The 14,979-nt window shown below is 41.7% G+C and overlaps 1 protein-coding gene across 8 annotated transcripts in view; it reads left to right on the plus strand.

Moving 5' to 3' along the window:
• The window catches only part of R3HDM1 (R3H domain containing 1), a 111,533-nt gene extending 104,290 nt beyond the window's left edge, over nucleotides 1-7,243 (plus strand). For all 8 annotated transcript variants that reach the window (XM_074335625.1, XM_074335626.1, XM_074335634.1 and 5 more), the window contains 3 exons: nucleotides 4,530-4,612; nucleotides 5,076-5,160; nucleotides 5,901-7,243. In XM_074335625.1, the coding sequence (XP_074191726.1) occupies nucleotides 4,530-4,612; nucleotides 5,076-5,160; nucleotides 5,901-6,256 (524 nt within the window). In that variant the 3' untranslated portion in view covers nucleotides 6,257-7,243. The remainder of the gene's footprint in view (nucleotides 1-4,529; nucleotides 4,613-5,075; nucleotides 5,161-5,900) is intronic.
• The last annotated feature ends 7,736 nt before the right edge of the window (nucleotides 7,244-14,979 follow it).

Below are 14,979 nucleotides of genomic sequence, written 5' to 3' on the forward strand. Positions count from 1 at the left end.
GGTAAAAGCCTATGTAAACAGACAAACGCGAGACTTATTGCCGAGTGACCAATTGGAGTAGACACAACATACGAATAATGTGCGTACTTGATAATGAACTGACGTGGTTGTGCCTAATATGAATCTTCATAATTCAATACGTCGTGTGTTGTAACAGATGTATTTAATGTACTCGTGTGAAATAAAGAAACATTTTCTGAATTTTGGTGCCTGCAATTTTTCGTCGCTTTTGTGTGGACCATCATTCTTAACTGTCATCATTTTTGTTGCCATTCCTGTCTCGTAAGTCTTCAATTAACAATTGATTTAATGGTAGATTTAAAGGGAATAATATTTTGACCCCCAGACAAGATGAGTGCAAAAAGAAAGAGCTATTCCATCGAGTACAAGAAAGGAATTGTGGAAGACTCCCGGGGCAAGAATCTTACAGCTTTCTGCAAAAAGAAGAAGTTGGATCTCCGAATGGTCCGAAAATGGCGTGCAGAGTACGATAACCTCAGTCAACAGGTGGAGGAGGGAAATGCTAAGAAGCGCAAGTGTGGATCAGGTCGTCAACCATTATTTCCTGAGCTGGAAGACATCATCTGTGAATGGATTGCTGACAGGAGAGCAAAGGCTTTGGTTGTACGCAGGGCTGATATTCAAGCATTTGCCCTTGCATTGGCACCACAGTTAGAAGTATCCCCAGAAGAATTCAAAGCATCGCAACACTGGCTGGATGGCTTCCTTCAGCGATATGAACTGTCGCTAAGATCGACAACACTGTTCAAGCTGGAAGATACTGAAGTTATTAAACGTGCACTTGCATTCAAGTCCTTTGTTGATGGCATCGACTTTTCTAAATACCAGCTCTCCAACATGATTGCTATGGATGAAACTGCAGTGTTTATGGGCCAAGGATCTCAAATGGCAATTGATCAGAGGGGTGCCTCGTCAATCTACATTCCCTCCACTGGTTACAAAAGTGCTCGTGTTACCTGTATTTTGGCAATTCGTCTGGATGGAAAGAAAGCCCCACCTCTAATCATCACAAAGGGCAAGAAGGATAAGGTTGAACGTGTTTCAGGCATTTATGTTCTTGAAACCGAAAAAGCCTGGTGCACACAAGCAGTTATAAGGAAGTGGGTCGATTTAATGCTGCCACTTGTTTTGCGAGGTGGCCAGAGAGGTCTGCTAGTCTGGGATTCAGCCAGCACTCACCGCACTAAAGACATGAAGAACTTCCTTGCAGAGAGAAGAATAGATCAAATAATGATTCCTGCGGGAATGACTGCCTATCTCCAGACTCTTGATATTGCAATAAACAAGCCATTCAAGGACCATTTGCGCATGGAAATCAATGAGTACATTGAAAACAGAATGGAAAGAAATCAGCGTGGAAACTTTGTGAGGCCTAGCCTGCAAGAGGTTGTGACTTGGGTGAAGAATTCATGGGATAAAATCACTGACAGCTGTGTTGCCAATGCACTACGAGCAGGCTACATGGACAGGAAGTGCTCATTTAAGGAGAGCTCTATTGCTGGACATGAGAGATTGGGGCCAATGGTTCTACAGGAAATGGAAGCACAAGAAATTCAAGCCGGAATTCGGGGTTTGGAGAGTTATGACGATGTTCCAGAAGAAGATGACATGACTGTATTTGAATAAATGTAGATTTTTGTACATGAATTAATGAATAAATGTAGATTGTTGTACATGAATGTAATTGTTGTACATGAAAAAAATAAGACATCTCCTGAAAATAAGCCCTAATGCGTCTTTTGGAGCAAAACTTAATATAAGATCCGGTCTTACTTTCGGGGAAATACAGTTTGCCCTTGATGTACAAAGTGAATAAGGTGAAGTCCTCATCATCACCAATCCTCAGACTAGTTGAAGGAACAGACACATAAGTGGATGATTATAAAATAATATTGAAACCATTAATTTTGTTTCCAGGAATTTATCGTCAGGACAAATGCACACAATCTATGCACACATTGATTTAAGCACAGAAGAGTTTATAGCAAAAAAATCCAAAAACAACCTAAATGTCCATCAGTAAGGATTAGTTAGATTGTGGTGTATTCATAGAAGGAATACTATGCAGTTATCTAAAAACCATGTTTTAAAGAATCATTAAAAGGAGAAATAGTCACAGTGTCATGAGTTATTTTAAAAACCAAGTTACATAGACATTTCAAACAAGGTGTCCAATAAGCCCTCAAAAAGATGCTCAACATCATTATTCATTAGAGAAAGGAATAATAAAATCTGAATGAAATATCACTTTGTCCCCACTAAAATGGCTATAATCAAAAAGACTAACAACACCAAATGTTAATGAAGATACAGAGCAACTGAAATTCTCACACATTGGTGGGGGAGTGTAAAATGATAAAACCACTCAGAGAAAAGATTTGACTGTTTCTTACAAAGCTAATCACTTACCTCACAATGTAGCAATTCCACTCCTAGGTATTTACCCAAGAGAAATGAAAACATGTTTATGCAGATTTGAACAAGAACATTTACAACAACCTTATTTTATGATGATAGCTCAAACTGGACATAACCCAAAATGTCCACCAGTGGAGACCTGATACACAAAATTGTAGTTTGTAGTGTGTCCTTGCAATGGAATACTAAGCAATGAAAGTAAACAAAACAAATTATTGACATGCAACAACATAGATGAATCCCAGAATTATGTTAAACCTAAAAGTAACCATACACAAAAAGAAGACATACTGTATGATTCTAATTACATAAAAAACAACTACAGGCGAACTAAACTATGATATTAGAAATCAGATAATGGTATGAATGAGATATGGAGTTGACTGGAAATGAGCTTGAGGGAACTTTTCAGGAAAGGGAAATGTTCATTATCTTTTCAGGTCATGGTTACATGGACTTTTACAATTGTTAGAATTCATCAAACTTAACACTAAAGATGTGCATTTTGTTTTATGTTAATTATATCCCAATTTTTTTTAAAGAATTATAAAATATATACATAGACACACGTGTGAGCACACCTATATAGAACAAAGACCAAAAAAAAAAAAAAAATACACACCAAATGTTAGAAGTGATAGAGTTACTAGTGTTGTTTTTACTTTCTCCTTTGTAATTTTGTATTTCCAAATTTTCTACAAAACCATGACTTTAATAATCTAGAAAAATAAAGCATGTTATTAAAAAAAAAATTAAACAGCATGTGGATTGCAACTGTGGGGCAATATAGTCATATCGAGATGCGTGGGCTTGTATGATGCCCCACGAGAAGCACATAGCATGGTCTGTTAGGGGGTCCCTGGTTAGTCCTGACTACAGTGTCATCTCCGTATTGAAAAGAATACTGCTCCATAGACCTCAACTTAACTCTTACTTCTTTGCAGCTGTTTTTTATGCATCTTCACGCTTCACATTGCATCTCTGATCTCAGGGCTAAGCCTCCCTGTCATATCTGCCCTTCAGCCAGTGCTTGGAAAGGAGCAAACATGTCATGGGTGTGCCCTGCCAGGGAGCTGCCCTCGTACCCACCTGGTATTCATCACAAGAGAGTCCGTACAGTGGTAGGAAGCTCTCGCCTCGCTTCTCTCTGTTAGGAAACTATTGAGAGAGTGGGGTATATGTTTCCTGAAAATGCTTTCCTAGCACCTGCCCATAACCCTCCTCCAAATACAGAATGTGCTGAGTTTGGGGACTTAACGGTTAAAATAAAATGAGAATATAACAAATGAAAACATTCTTCTCCAGAACAAGGTTTTTGCAGTCAGCATTTATTAAGCCCTTATCACGCAATGACTTCAGGCACCCCTGAGTGAGAGAAAATAATCGGAGGGTCTCCACTCTGACTGCACCACACTTGTTGACTTAGGAAGGGGATACTTGCTCATGAATAGCACTTAAGAACTGTGCCACTCTTTCTAAACAACTTGAAGTTATAAACACAAATTTTCATTTAAAGAGAGCTTGAGAGCTGACCCAAAACCTAGAATGTAAATATACCCATTGGTTAAGACTGTAAAAATATTTGTATGCATATATGTAAATAAGTATACATGTATATATTCGTAGTAGTTAATCATGAATTTGGGGAGATGGAGAGCTTAATGTTTTTTCAGGGTCCTTTCCTTCCCCTGGAATGTAAGTTATATTAATTTGTAATCATCAGAGAAAATGTGGTTTTTTTCAGCATCGCTAAAAAAGTGGGTGGAGTGGGTAGTATAGTTATTTTGGTGGATTTCATATGAAATGTGAATGGATATAGGGGTTTCTCTTCATCCTATCCTGTCTACCCAATTCCCACCACTTACCCTCCTTCATAACCACTGTTATTACTCCTTAGTCCTTCAGAAATTTACCTCTTTAAAGGATATATGGAACTTTTAATTTTTTTTTTTAAATATGTCAATGCCTACACTTTTTTATCCTACCAAATATGTCCCCTACTTATGTTAACTGAGACAATTTAGGAAACTGTAAGAAATGCTTTATAATTGAGTAGAGGAAAATGTGAAAATGTTTCTGTTGACTTTCAGGAGATGCCAGATACCCGTTACTTGGCCAGCCACTGCAGTACAACCCTTCTGCCGTCCTGCACGGACATATTCCAGCCCAGCAGGTGTGCGAGCCAGCTGTGTGACCTCCCAGGCGGGCGTGTGGGCAGAACCTCCCCCTCTGCTCCCCAGCGTGGGCGCCCTGGGCCCTCCTTGTTGGGCTGTACAGGGAGGGCTCTGTGCCTCAGCCAGTTAATTTATCAGTGCTACCCCTGACCCCATCGAGGGCAGACGGGCAGAAGGTGGTGCACTGCTCAGCTCCACAGGAGAGCACATGCTGCCCGGGACGGGTGGTGACCGGGCATGAGGGACTCTTGCTCACAACAGCTACTCAGCAAGAGACGGGTCATAGTGACGGACAGGAGTGCCATCGCCACAGAGGCACGATTCACAAGCCTGGGGTTGAATTCCTTCTGCTGAAATACAAAATCTAGACTGTATATGGTTAGGTGGTAAGGTTTTAAACAGTCCACAAACACATTTTTCAGTATTATTAACACTACTTCTCATCTGTTTGTGGGTTTTCAGGGTCAGTCTGGCAACCGGCATGGAAGCCGAGGACGGAAACAAGCTAAAAAAGCTGCATCCACTGATCTTGGCGCAGGAGAAGCAGGTGTGTCCCTGAGAGGCAGCTGGGGGCGGTTCTATGAACTGTTGACCAGTTTGATGGTCTGTCTGTAAAATCATACCACAGCGCGGAGATGAGTTTTCTTCTTCCCAGAGTCCTGCGAAATGTCAGAAAATTATGCCACCTCTAATGCAGGGTTCTTGAATATGTTCTTTTAATTCTATCTCATTTCAGGTTTCAGAGTGTAGTCAGGTACAGGTGGGTTCAGGAGGCCTGAAGGGACCAAAGGGAAAAGATGTGTGTGAGAGGGACAGGTAGTGTGCCACTTTGCCCCTGTATTCTTAGAGAAAGGAAGTAGTGCTTACACCCATATGGAGACAGACTGAATGAACAGATATATCACCTTAATTTTCTACTTAACTTCCTTGCTATGGTTAGGGTAGGTGCTATTGTCTTTATTTTACAGTGGGAATGTGAAGTTCAAGAAACTGCCCAAGATCACACGCCTTGTTTAGAGAAGCCACTGTATGAGTATAGTGCTGGCTTTCACATGTGCAGCCATCACTGAAGACTGTGAAATGGGTACTTTAGCACCATGAGCTCTGCACCCCTTGCCTAAGGGATAAGTAGCAATGAACTAAAAGGCAGCCATAACTATTACAGTTTGGTGGATTTGAATGGCTTCATAATATTCTCTTCATTTCTATGTTATGTCTGTGTCAACAGTATTTTTTGCCCACCTCCTTGGTAACAGGGATTATTAATGTACACCTTTTCCATTCTAGTTGTTGGGAAGGTCTTGGAAATTACTGAACTACCTGATGGAATAACTCGCATGGAAGCAGAGAAGCTTTTTGGGGAACTCTTTAAAATTGGCGCCAAGATCCGGTGGCTGCGGGACCCCCAGTCCCAGCCGCGTCGTCACCCCCTGTGCTGTGGCAGTGGGGACAATGCTGTCAGTTCTGAACGCTCCAAACCCAGTGACTTGGCCTCCACGTATACCGTTTTAGCCACATTCCCCTCCATTTCCGCTGCGCAGAATGCATTGAAGAAACAAATTAACTCGGTTAACAAGTTTAAACTGAGAACAAGCAAGAAGCACTATGACTTTCACATCCTGGAAAGGGCGAGTTCTCAGTAACAGCCACCTTGGACCCTTGGCCTTTGTGACTCCCCTGCCCTCTCCCATCCTTAATTGGCTTGGTATTGGAGCTTCTGTTAACATGATAGAGACGCCTAGGATGTGCGGTTACGGCGTTACAGCTTTTGTTGAAGACAGGCCAGTGTTCCAGCAAAGGGAGGGCATACACACTTCACCCCAAGTGACTGTAGGAATCCACATCGGAATGATACAGAGTTAGCAGCTTTTTCTGAGGAAATGCTGTTCAAATGCCTCCTAACTTTTATAGTTATTTTGTTTTATATTTCTGAATTCTTGTATCAGATCCAAAGCTCTATTGTACAGCAAATTATTCTTCAAAATGATACAACCAGTTGCAACCTGTATTTCTTTTTTGCATCCAGCACAGTGTGACCCAACATAGAATTTGGGGGGAAAAGAATGCAGCAGTGGGATAACCAAGTCAAAACCATGTGCTATCTTTTGGGGGGGCTGAAGGGGGTGACTAAGGAGAACCCACAAATAGATTACTCTTCCCCTGTATCTCTAAACACAGAAACGCTTTCCAGGAAATACAGAATTCCTTCATAGGGTCCTTTCCTTATTCATTTAGGTGGTATGAACATTAAGTGTAAAGTAAATTATGTTCTTAATGCCTCTTAATCAAACCACTTAGACTCAAAGGGGAATAGGAATCATTCTAGGCAGGAAAATCCACTTTTTTTTTTTTTTAGGTGTCCCTCCAATAACTGCCACTTATTTGCATTCCCCTCCCTTCCTTGTGGATTTTTCTTTTCACCTAAGAAAATACATTTGATGAGTGCTGGCAACTTCTTAAGTGGTTTAAAATGTTTTCATTGTTTGCAGCGGATCACTGGACATCAAAGATTCATTGCACTTATGAACAAGGAACCTTTTTTTCAATTTCTGTGTAATTTGCAAGGCTGTACAATGTGTGCTGATGCAAGCCTTTTTCAGTTCAAGAGAATAAATGTTTACAAATATAGACCCACTTTGTCTTTTGTAAATTAAAATCACCTTTTTAAATGAGTGTCAGCATTAAAGACTTAACCTGTCTTGAAAATTTCAATTTCAGACTTAAAGAATGACCGGAAACCCCTCATTGTACAAATGTTTTACAGAGCATCGCTTTCTCTGTGGGAGTGAATCCTGTGAGTATGACCCGTGTGATTTTGTTCTCTCAAAGTTAATACCAGTCATTTGTAAACAGTTTTTATTAGTCGGAACATACTTACATAACTAAAAATAGAACGTTGTTTGGTGAGATAACACATTTGTGTTTTTAGCCAATAGACTGAGCACCCAATTGTTCAGTTTATCTCAAATGCTCCATGGGGAGCTTCCCCCTTTTGTGAGCTGCAGAGAGTGCTGGGAAACCCAAGAGGTGGGGCGCGTCTGCCCTCTGCAACCTGCCTGGAGCCTGGTTTGCTTCCAGCCCTGGAGGCGAGTTGACTTTGCTGCTCAAGACCCACAGGTGCTATCAGACCGGCCCAGAGGTTCACTCACTGCAGAGTATTTGTCAAGTCCCACTTGGACCCTGGGAACCCCAGGCCTCCCCACAAGCTGGTGCATCCCGATTATGAATATTGTACTCCTGGGAGAGCACGTTGGAACTGCCTTTGAACCATGTCGGGTTAGGGAGCCATACACAGAGGAGGAAGAGTGAGGACTGAAAAGTCATTCCCAAGATCTGTTGAATTTTTATTATTTTTCCTGTAGGGAGTCAAAGATGGAAAAGATTACATAATTAGGGCCAACATTGCAGCAAAATTATTACTCAGTCACACATGGGGATGGAGATGGGGAAAAAAAGCACAGCCCTGTGGTTTATTTCAATTCTCTGAATATTTTCTTTACCTCCTGCAGTAAGAATCCTAGTAAACCTAAATGGGACTTCTTTTTTAACTGAGGTATAATTGACATATAACATTCATTTCAGGTGTACAACATTCTCATTCAACATTTGTATACATTGCAAAATGGTCACAGTAAGACTAGTTAACATCCACCTCACAGTTTCAACTTTTTCTTGTAATAAGAACTCTTAAGATCTGCACTTAGCAACTTTCAGATGTACAGTACAGTATTATTAACTATAGTTACCATGCTGTACATTAAAATCTAAATTTTTGCTTTAGACCCCTGGCTCACCCTGTAGGAGTTTAAACCTTCCCAGAGGAAATCAGAACGAGGTTATTAAGTCAGCTCTTAGCTACCACCACTACCCCCACCCCATTTCCTGATAATCATGTGGAAATAGTTATGAACTTGCCAAAAAAAGAAAAAATTACAAAAATATACACACATACCCTAGACTATATTACCCTGTTCTTTTTGTTCTTCTAGAATCTGATTTCACCTATAGAAAACTGGTGGGAAGAGGAGGCACACACAGGAGGCATTTATGATGTGATTTGACCCAGACTGTAAATGTTCCTAAGGACAGCTTCAAATGTCCCACCTCCCCAGCTGTGGTTTCCCCCAGAGCACTGACCACATTTAGGGGCAACAGTACTTTCACTAATAAAATGGGCTATTACCTGTGCCTATTAGCAGCTCCAGCAGCCCCTTCTTTGGGAATGACAGGTCACTTCGTAACTTTCTGTCCACTTCTGCTACTTTATACATTATAAAACTGAGAATATGACTTAGGGTGTTTATACCATTGATCCACAGAGAACATGGATATATTGGGTATGTTTGTGAATCTAGAGCACAAAGTGTGTTTGCCATGATGCCAGCAGCGATTAAAAATAACTAGCTTGTCATCTGAGCTGACGACAAAGATCTGAACACCCCACCCCACCCCCAACCAAGCTAAAAATTTTTCTGATCCTACCAGGGAGGGACCTGTGGCCTGTGAATAGTGTAGAAACACAAGTCTCAATAGAACCCACAGTGCCGGTGGCTTGGGAAGAGTTAAGCCAGCATAGCTGCGGTAACCTCAGGAAGCAGCTGAAGAGTTTCCCATGTCAGCAATAGAGAAAAACCCAAGTGGAAGACCTCAGCAGAGACCAGCCACAGGGCCTTTGGGAAGGTGGCCACATCCCCGGATCCTGGTCTACTGCCCGCCCAACAAGTAGTGAGATGTGTATGGAGACAAAAGGCCGAGAGCACAGATGCTCTATTCCGGTGCCCAGTGCCGTGCTGGCATGAAGGTGCTCTATACATGGTGGCATGGTTCAAACTGGCCCCATGTTTCTTGGAACTCTAGAAGTGTTTGATGAGCTGATGCTGAAAAAGCACGAAAGGCTCACGTGTACCCATTCAACCCACAAGTAGGTAACAACTGCCCTTTACCCCCAAGCCCACATAGGCTCGAGCTGCACAGTGTGTATTTATTAGTTATTGTCCCCTTTAGTGTCTACACTTGGATTCAGTTTGGTTTGATTTCACCAGCATAAGACAATTGGAGGAGTGTAAGGAAAAGACAATAGGAACTTCAGAATCAGAAAACTGATGAAAGTTGTCTCTACAGGGAGAAGGAGAAGTATCGAAATAGGTCATTAGCTACATAATCCCACCCCCCAAAAAGCAGCACTGTTGCAGCAATCTCTTGCTATTTAACAAACTACCCAAAATTTAGTGGTTTAAAGCAACGATCCTGTGAGTCAGGAATTTGGGCAGGGCTCAGAGTGTGGCTAGGCTTTTCTCCAGCTGATAACAGCTGGGCTGGGCTGGAAATTCCAAAATGACCTCACTCACATGCTTGGGATCTCACACGTTGGGGCCAGGTGCTGACTCAGCTATGATGCCTCCTTCCCTACGGGGACACTGCTCAAGCTGTCTCCTCCAAGGCAGCTCTATCCACGTGGCTTCTCTGTCCAGTGGCACAGCCCAGACTTACTTATAGTCACTGCGATGCACTCGGGACCCCCAGAACTTCTAACTGGAAGTTTGTACTCTGACTCCCTTCACCCATTTCCCCAACCCCCTGCCCCTGGCAACCAACTATCTACTCTGTTTTTGTAAGTTTTAAATTCTACATGAATGAGATTGTGTAGTACTTTTCTTTCTCTGACTTATTTTACTTAGCATGATTTCCTCAAGCTTCAGCCATGTTGTTCTAAATGGCAGGATTTCCCTTTTTTTTTTCCTTAATGGCTGAATAAGTAAAGGCCTCTTAAAATCTAGTGTTGGAGTCCCAGAATGTCATTTTTGTTGCATTCTATTGGTTAAAAAAAAATCATAGGGCCAGCCCACAGCAGAGGAAATAAACCCCATCTCTTGATGAGAGAAGTGGATAAAAGGCATGTAGAATTTGGTTGCAGCCGTCTTTGGAAACAGTTTAACACAAGAAGAAATAACACGAAAAGTCCCATTGACTGCCTGCAAACCAAATCCTGAAGTTTCTCTCAGGATATCCAGGATTCTCTCCATTTCCATTACCACCACCGTTGTGCTTGAACTACAAATGGCCTTGCTAACCAATCTCCCAGCTTCCACTCTTGTTCCCCTTACCTGCACAGAGCAAAAAGATCTGAAAGATAATCAGCTCATGTCATTCTCCCAAAATCCCTCAATGGCTTTCTATTACTAAAAGTAAATGTTTTTTATCTTGGCGTACAAGGATAAAAGATTTGTTTTATTTGTCTCGATCTATAAGAGAAGCCAGAGAGAAGTGCCATCTTATCTTTACTTAGAAAATTCAATTGTTATGAGTGAAGTTTACAATATATTTAAATGTTCCTTCCCTCCTTTTAAAATCTTATGTGCATCCATAAGCCTTACATAGTAACTAAACTACTCTCTTACTGGTCACTAGGTGAGTGATTATGCTTTCTATAAACAATTTACTTTTTCTACACTTTTCACTCCTTTACTCAAGAAAAAAGAACAGAGAATATTATTTTTCCTTTGCATCATGTTTTGTATAGAAATAGTTTTGCAATATTAAGTCATAGAGCCTCCTCTAGTGGTAAATAAGAACAAACTTCTACGGAATGAAAAAAATGTCTTTTTTTTTTTTTTAAAGCATGGTGTAGGATTTTATATTTCAAGGTGACGTTACCAATCCAACATCAGTGAGAAATGCCCTTTTAAGTTTTAAAAAAAAGCCCTTTTATTTATTTTTCAAGCAATGGTAAAGGGTTGGCACTGCGTCCTTTACCTTCTTATGAACGTTAAATATGTTTGAGTGACCAGAGTTAAGGATTCAGTTTGTGATGGGTTTTGACCTGTGCAAATTGAAATAGAACCTTTGTGGTAGCGAACGTTGGGCCTCAAGACACTAATAAGTCATTCGGTTTGCAAAGGAAACAAGGCATTGTGGGGGATAGAAAGAACATTAAGTAGAGTTGCTGCTTTTCATCTTTTGAAGGAAAGAAGACATATTTTATACAGAAATTTAAATTTCATATTTTATACAGAAATTGAAATAACTCTATAAAGTGTTCACAAGATAAAACAACCATGAGGAACTGTGCACTGTCTCCAGATGTGTCACTTTACCTGACCAATTGTCTCAGGTTCTTAGGTAGAAGGGGTACTGAGCAGATTGGTGTAACACCGGCCAATGTTGTTTGGACACTTACGTCTGTCTGATACCAACTGAATGTGTATAACAGAGCAGACTCACTCAAATACTTGATGCTGCCAGAGAGTAAAGAAAGTGAAGCTTAGAGGCAGGTGGGGAGGTGGAAAACTAGAATGCACGGGACTTTTCTAAAACCTTGCACAGGCCTAATAAACACAGCAGGAGACCAGATACAGTCCATGGGCTCCAGCACAAATGCAGAAGCAAAACGTCCAAAGATCCACATTGCCAAGACGAAGAGTTCGGGGTCCTCTCTTGGGTCCTGCAGGATCTCTGTTAATCAAACCTTAAGTGGTGTTCAGTCACAGACGAGATTTTGAGAGGTGGAAGGCCAGAGGGTTTATGGTCAGCCAAATGAGATGGTTCCCCATCTCAGCCCAGAGCCACTGTGAATAACCTCTTACGTTTTTGATGACAAGAAGCTCAAGTTTCTGCCTTCACACTAGGATCACGCAGGTGGGTTACGTTGCTGTGGTGAGAATTCTTCCAATGGTCAAGTACACACCAGCTGAAACCTGACCTTCCGTCTTCACTGCCTCTAGATCTGGTAACAGGCTTAGATCTGATATCTAAGATCCTTCAAAGAAGAGCTCATTGCAATGAAACCACTCTTTTGTATCAAAGCAGCCCATAAAACCTTGGAGCCCAGCTCATGGGAAATCTTTCATCTCTCGAACGGAGGGGTGGTAGTGAGAAGGAAAAGAACAGGATATAACTCATTTCTTAGTTTGCCTGCTGCACACCAATAAACCAACTTCTGTTAGAAGGGTCTGATTGTAAAACAGCTTAACTTTCCATCAGTGATTCATGTCCACTTGAAAAACTTCTTCCAGGAGGCCATCCCTGTCCCTCCCTTCCTCTCTGCAATCCCTGTACATGGTTCTTTGATTTTACTCAAAGCAACTTCATGGTCTCCTCTTCCTATATTGGTCTCTCCCACTGACAAACAAGACTGTTTGAGGACAAAAATAGTATCTGTCATTAATGAACTAACATAGTTTTTTCCCAGCACCTGATCTACTAAATATTTGTTAACTGAGCATTCCATGCAAGAGGTACAGTGCAAACAAAAATAGAGATGGTGAGAAATAGGGCCTGATACTTATTTACAGTGAGTAAATTAATCAGGTTGGCCTAGAGAGCTCAGGTGGGGAAGTAAAAGAAATGAAAGTTGAAAAAGTAGGTCAGAACCAAATTGTAGAGGATTTTGAGTGTTGGACTACAGAATTTTTATTTTTGGAGGCACTACACAGCCAGTAAAGCTGTTTAAGCAGGAACCAACACACTGAAAGTAATTTGAGGGAAAGATGGATATGATATCATTTTGTTGGATAGACTGGAGAGAAGATGGAAAGAGTAGTTAGGAAAGTTGTAAGCATCTTTCAAGTGATTAGGCTTCTGTCTCATTTGGGCTCACAGAAACACACTGAGAGATCTGCTTGCAGGAAGTTTATTAAGGAATGAATTCAACTATGTTGGTAATAACATTGGTAAAATGCACATATAACAGGATGACCCCGGGTGGACAGCTGGAGATAGGAGGCCCTTTGGAAGCCAAACCGAGGTAAGGAACCCGGGCCTTTGTGCCCTGAGCTGAGTGAAACTTTCAGAGAAGGGCACGATTTGAGCCTTTAGCAAACGACATTCCAGCAGTCGGGGTGAGTGTGTGCCCTTGCTCTGATGCAGGGCTCTGGGTGGGGCACCTCATATCCACTACATTGAAATTAGAAGGATTTAAGATAATACAGAAGAACTGAAAGGTTGCTCTAGCTGGTTGCACACAAATGTAACAGGAGGAGACTGGTTTCACTCTACATGATGGATGAAAGAAGGATGTATGGATTCAGGAAGGAATACGTTCTAATTGAATTTGACAATATTGGACTTCAAAACTGAAGAGTCTCAAAGAAATCAGGAATTTCTCTATTTCCTGACTGATTTTTTTTCCCCAGAAAATTTAACATTTTAAACTCCCAGTCTCTTCCCCGCCCTGCCCTCCAAGTCATTGCCTCCCCTCCACCCTTTTTTATATCCATTGTCCCGTCTGCATTCACTTCTCTTCCCGTCAGTTTAGATTCCGTGTTCCATTACATTGCTCACTCTTGCTAATCTCCTGAATTCCTTTGTTCCTTTGTTCTTTCTCATCCCAGCCCTGGATAAGTCCAGGTCTCCACTTGCTTAGTGCCTGTGCCCAGGGATCGAGTGGCCACTGGAGCAAATCACACCACTGGGCAAATTCAGGGTCACCAATTTCACCTGGCCCTTAGCACTGCCTGGCACACTATATCCGCCCCCCCACCCTGTCCTTGCTCTCCAACATGCATTAGTATTATTTCAAACCTTGTCCCCTATCCTCAAGGTGCCAATTTCCTTACCTCCCCCAATCACTCTCAGCCAATGACCTCTCCTTCATAGGAAAAAGTTCAGCCTTTAGATGAAAACTTACCGTTTTCTTATTGTCTTGCAACTTACAAACTTATTTATGTCAAAAATTCTTTTTCGGGTGGGAGATGAGGGTAAGGGGGATCAAATATATGGTGATGGAAGGAGAACTGACTCTGGGTGGTGAACACACAATGGGATTTATAGATGATGTAATGCAGAGTTGTGCACCTGAAATCTATGTAATTTTACTAACAATTGTCATCCCAATAAATTTAAATTAAAAAAAAATTCTTTTTCCTCTCTTGTCCCTGTTAAAATGGAAAGGGTTTCTCTTCTATCTGCCTGTGCTGTTGATCCCATCCCCGCTTGTTTCGAATGGTGGTGGTTACAGGAAGCAGTATCCAACTTACAGCAGCCTAACCAATGAGGACATTTATTATCTCATGAAACTTGTGTTATCAAGGACACGAGTGCTTTCCGCATTCTATCCTACCGTCTCAGAGTGTTGGTAATGTCTTCCTCGTGGTCAGGAGAGAGCAGCGGCAGTACCCGCATCACAGGCACACAGCCGTCTCCAGCAAAGAAGGGCTGTGCTTTCCTCCACCACGGGATTCCCCTGCTTACCACAAGGTCCTCCTGGCTGCAAGGGGAAGTTAAATAAGAAAAAGAAAAAGAAAAAAAGGAGGGGCTGGCCCTGTGGCTCAGGCAGTTGGAGCTCCATGCTCCTAATGTGGAAGGCTGCAGGTTCGATTCCCACATGGGCCAGTGGGCTCTCAACTTGTCACAAGGTTGCCAGTTTGAT

The sequence above is a fragment of the Rhinolophus sinicus genome, linkage group LG01 (assembly GCF_036562045.2).
Source record: "Rhinolophus sinicus isolate RSC01 linkage group LG01, ASM3656204v1, whole genome shotgun sequence".
Lineage (NCBI taxonomy): Eukaryota > Metazoa > Chordata > Mammalia > Chiroptera > Rhinolophidae > Rhinolophus > Rhinolophus sinicus.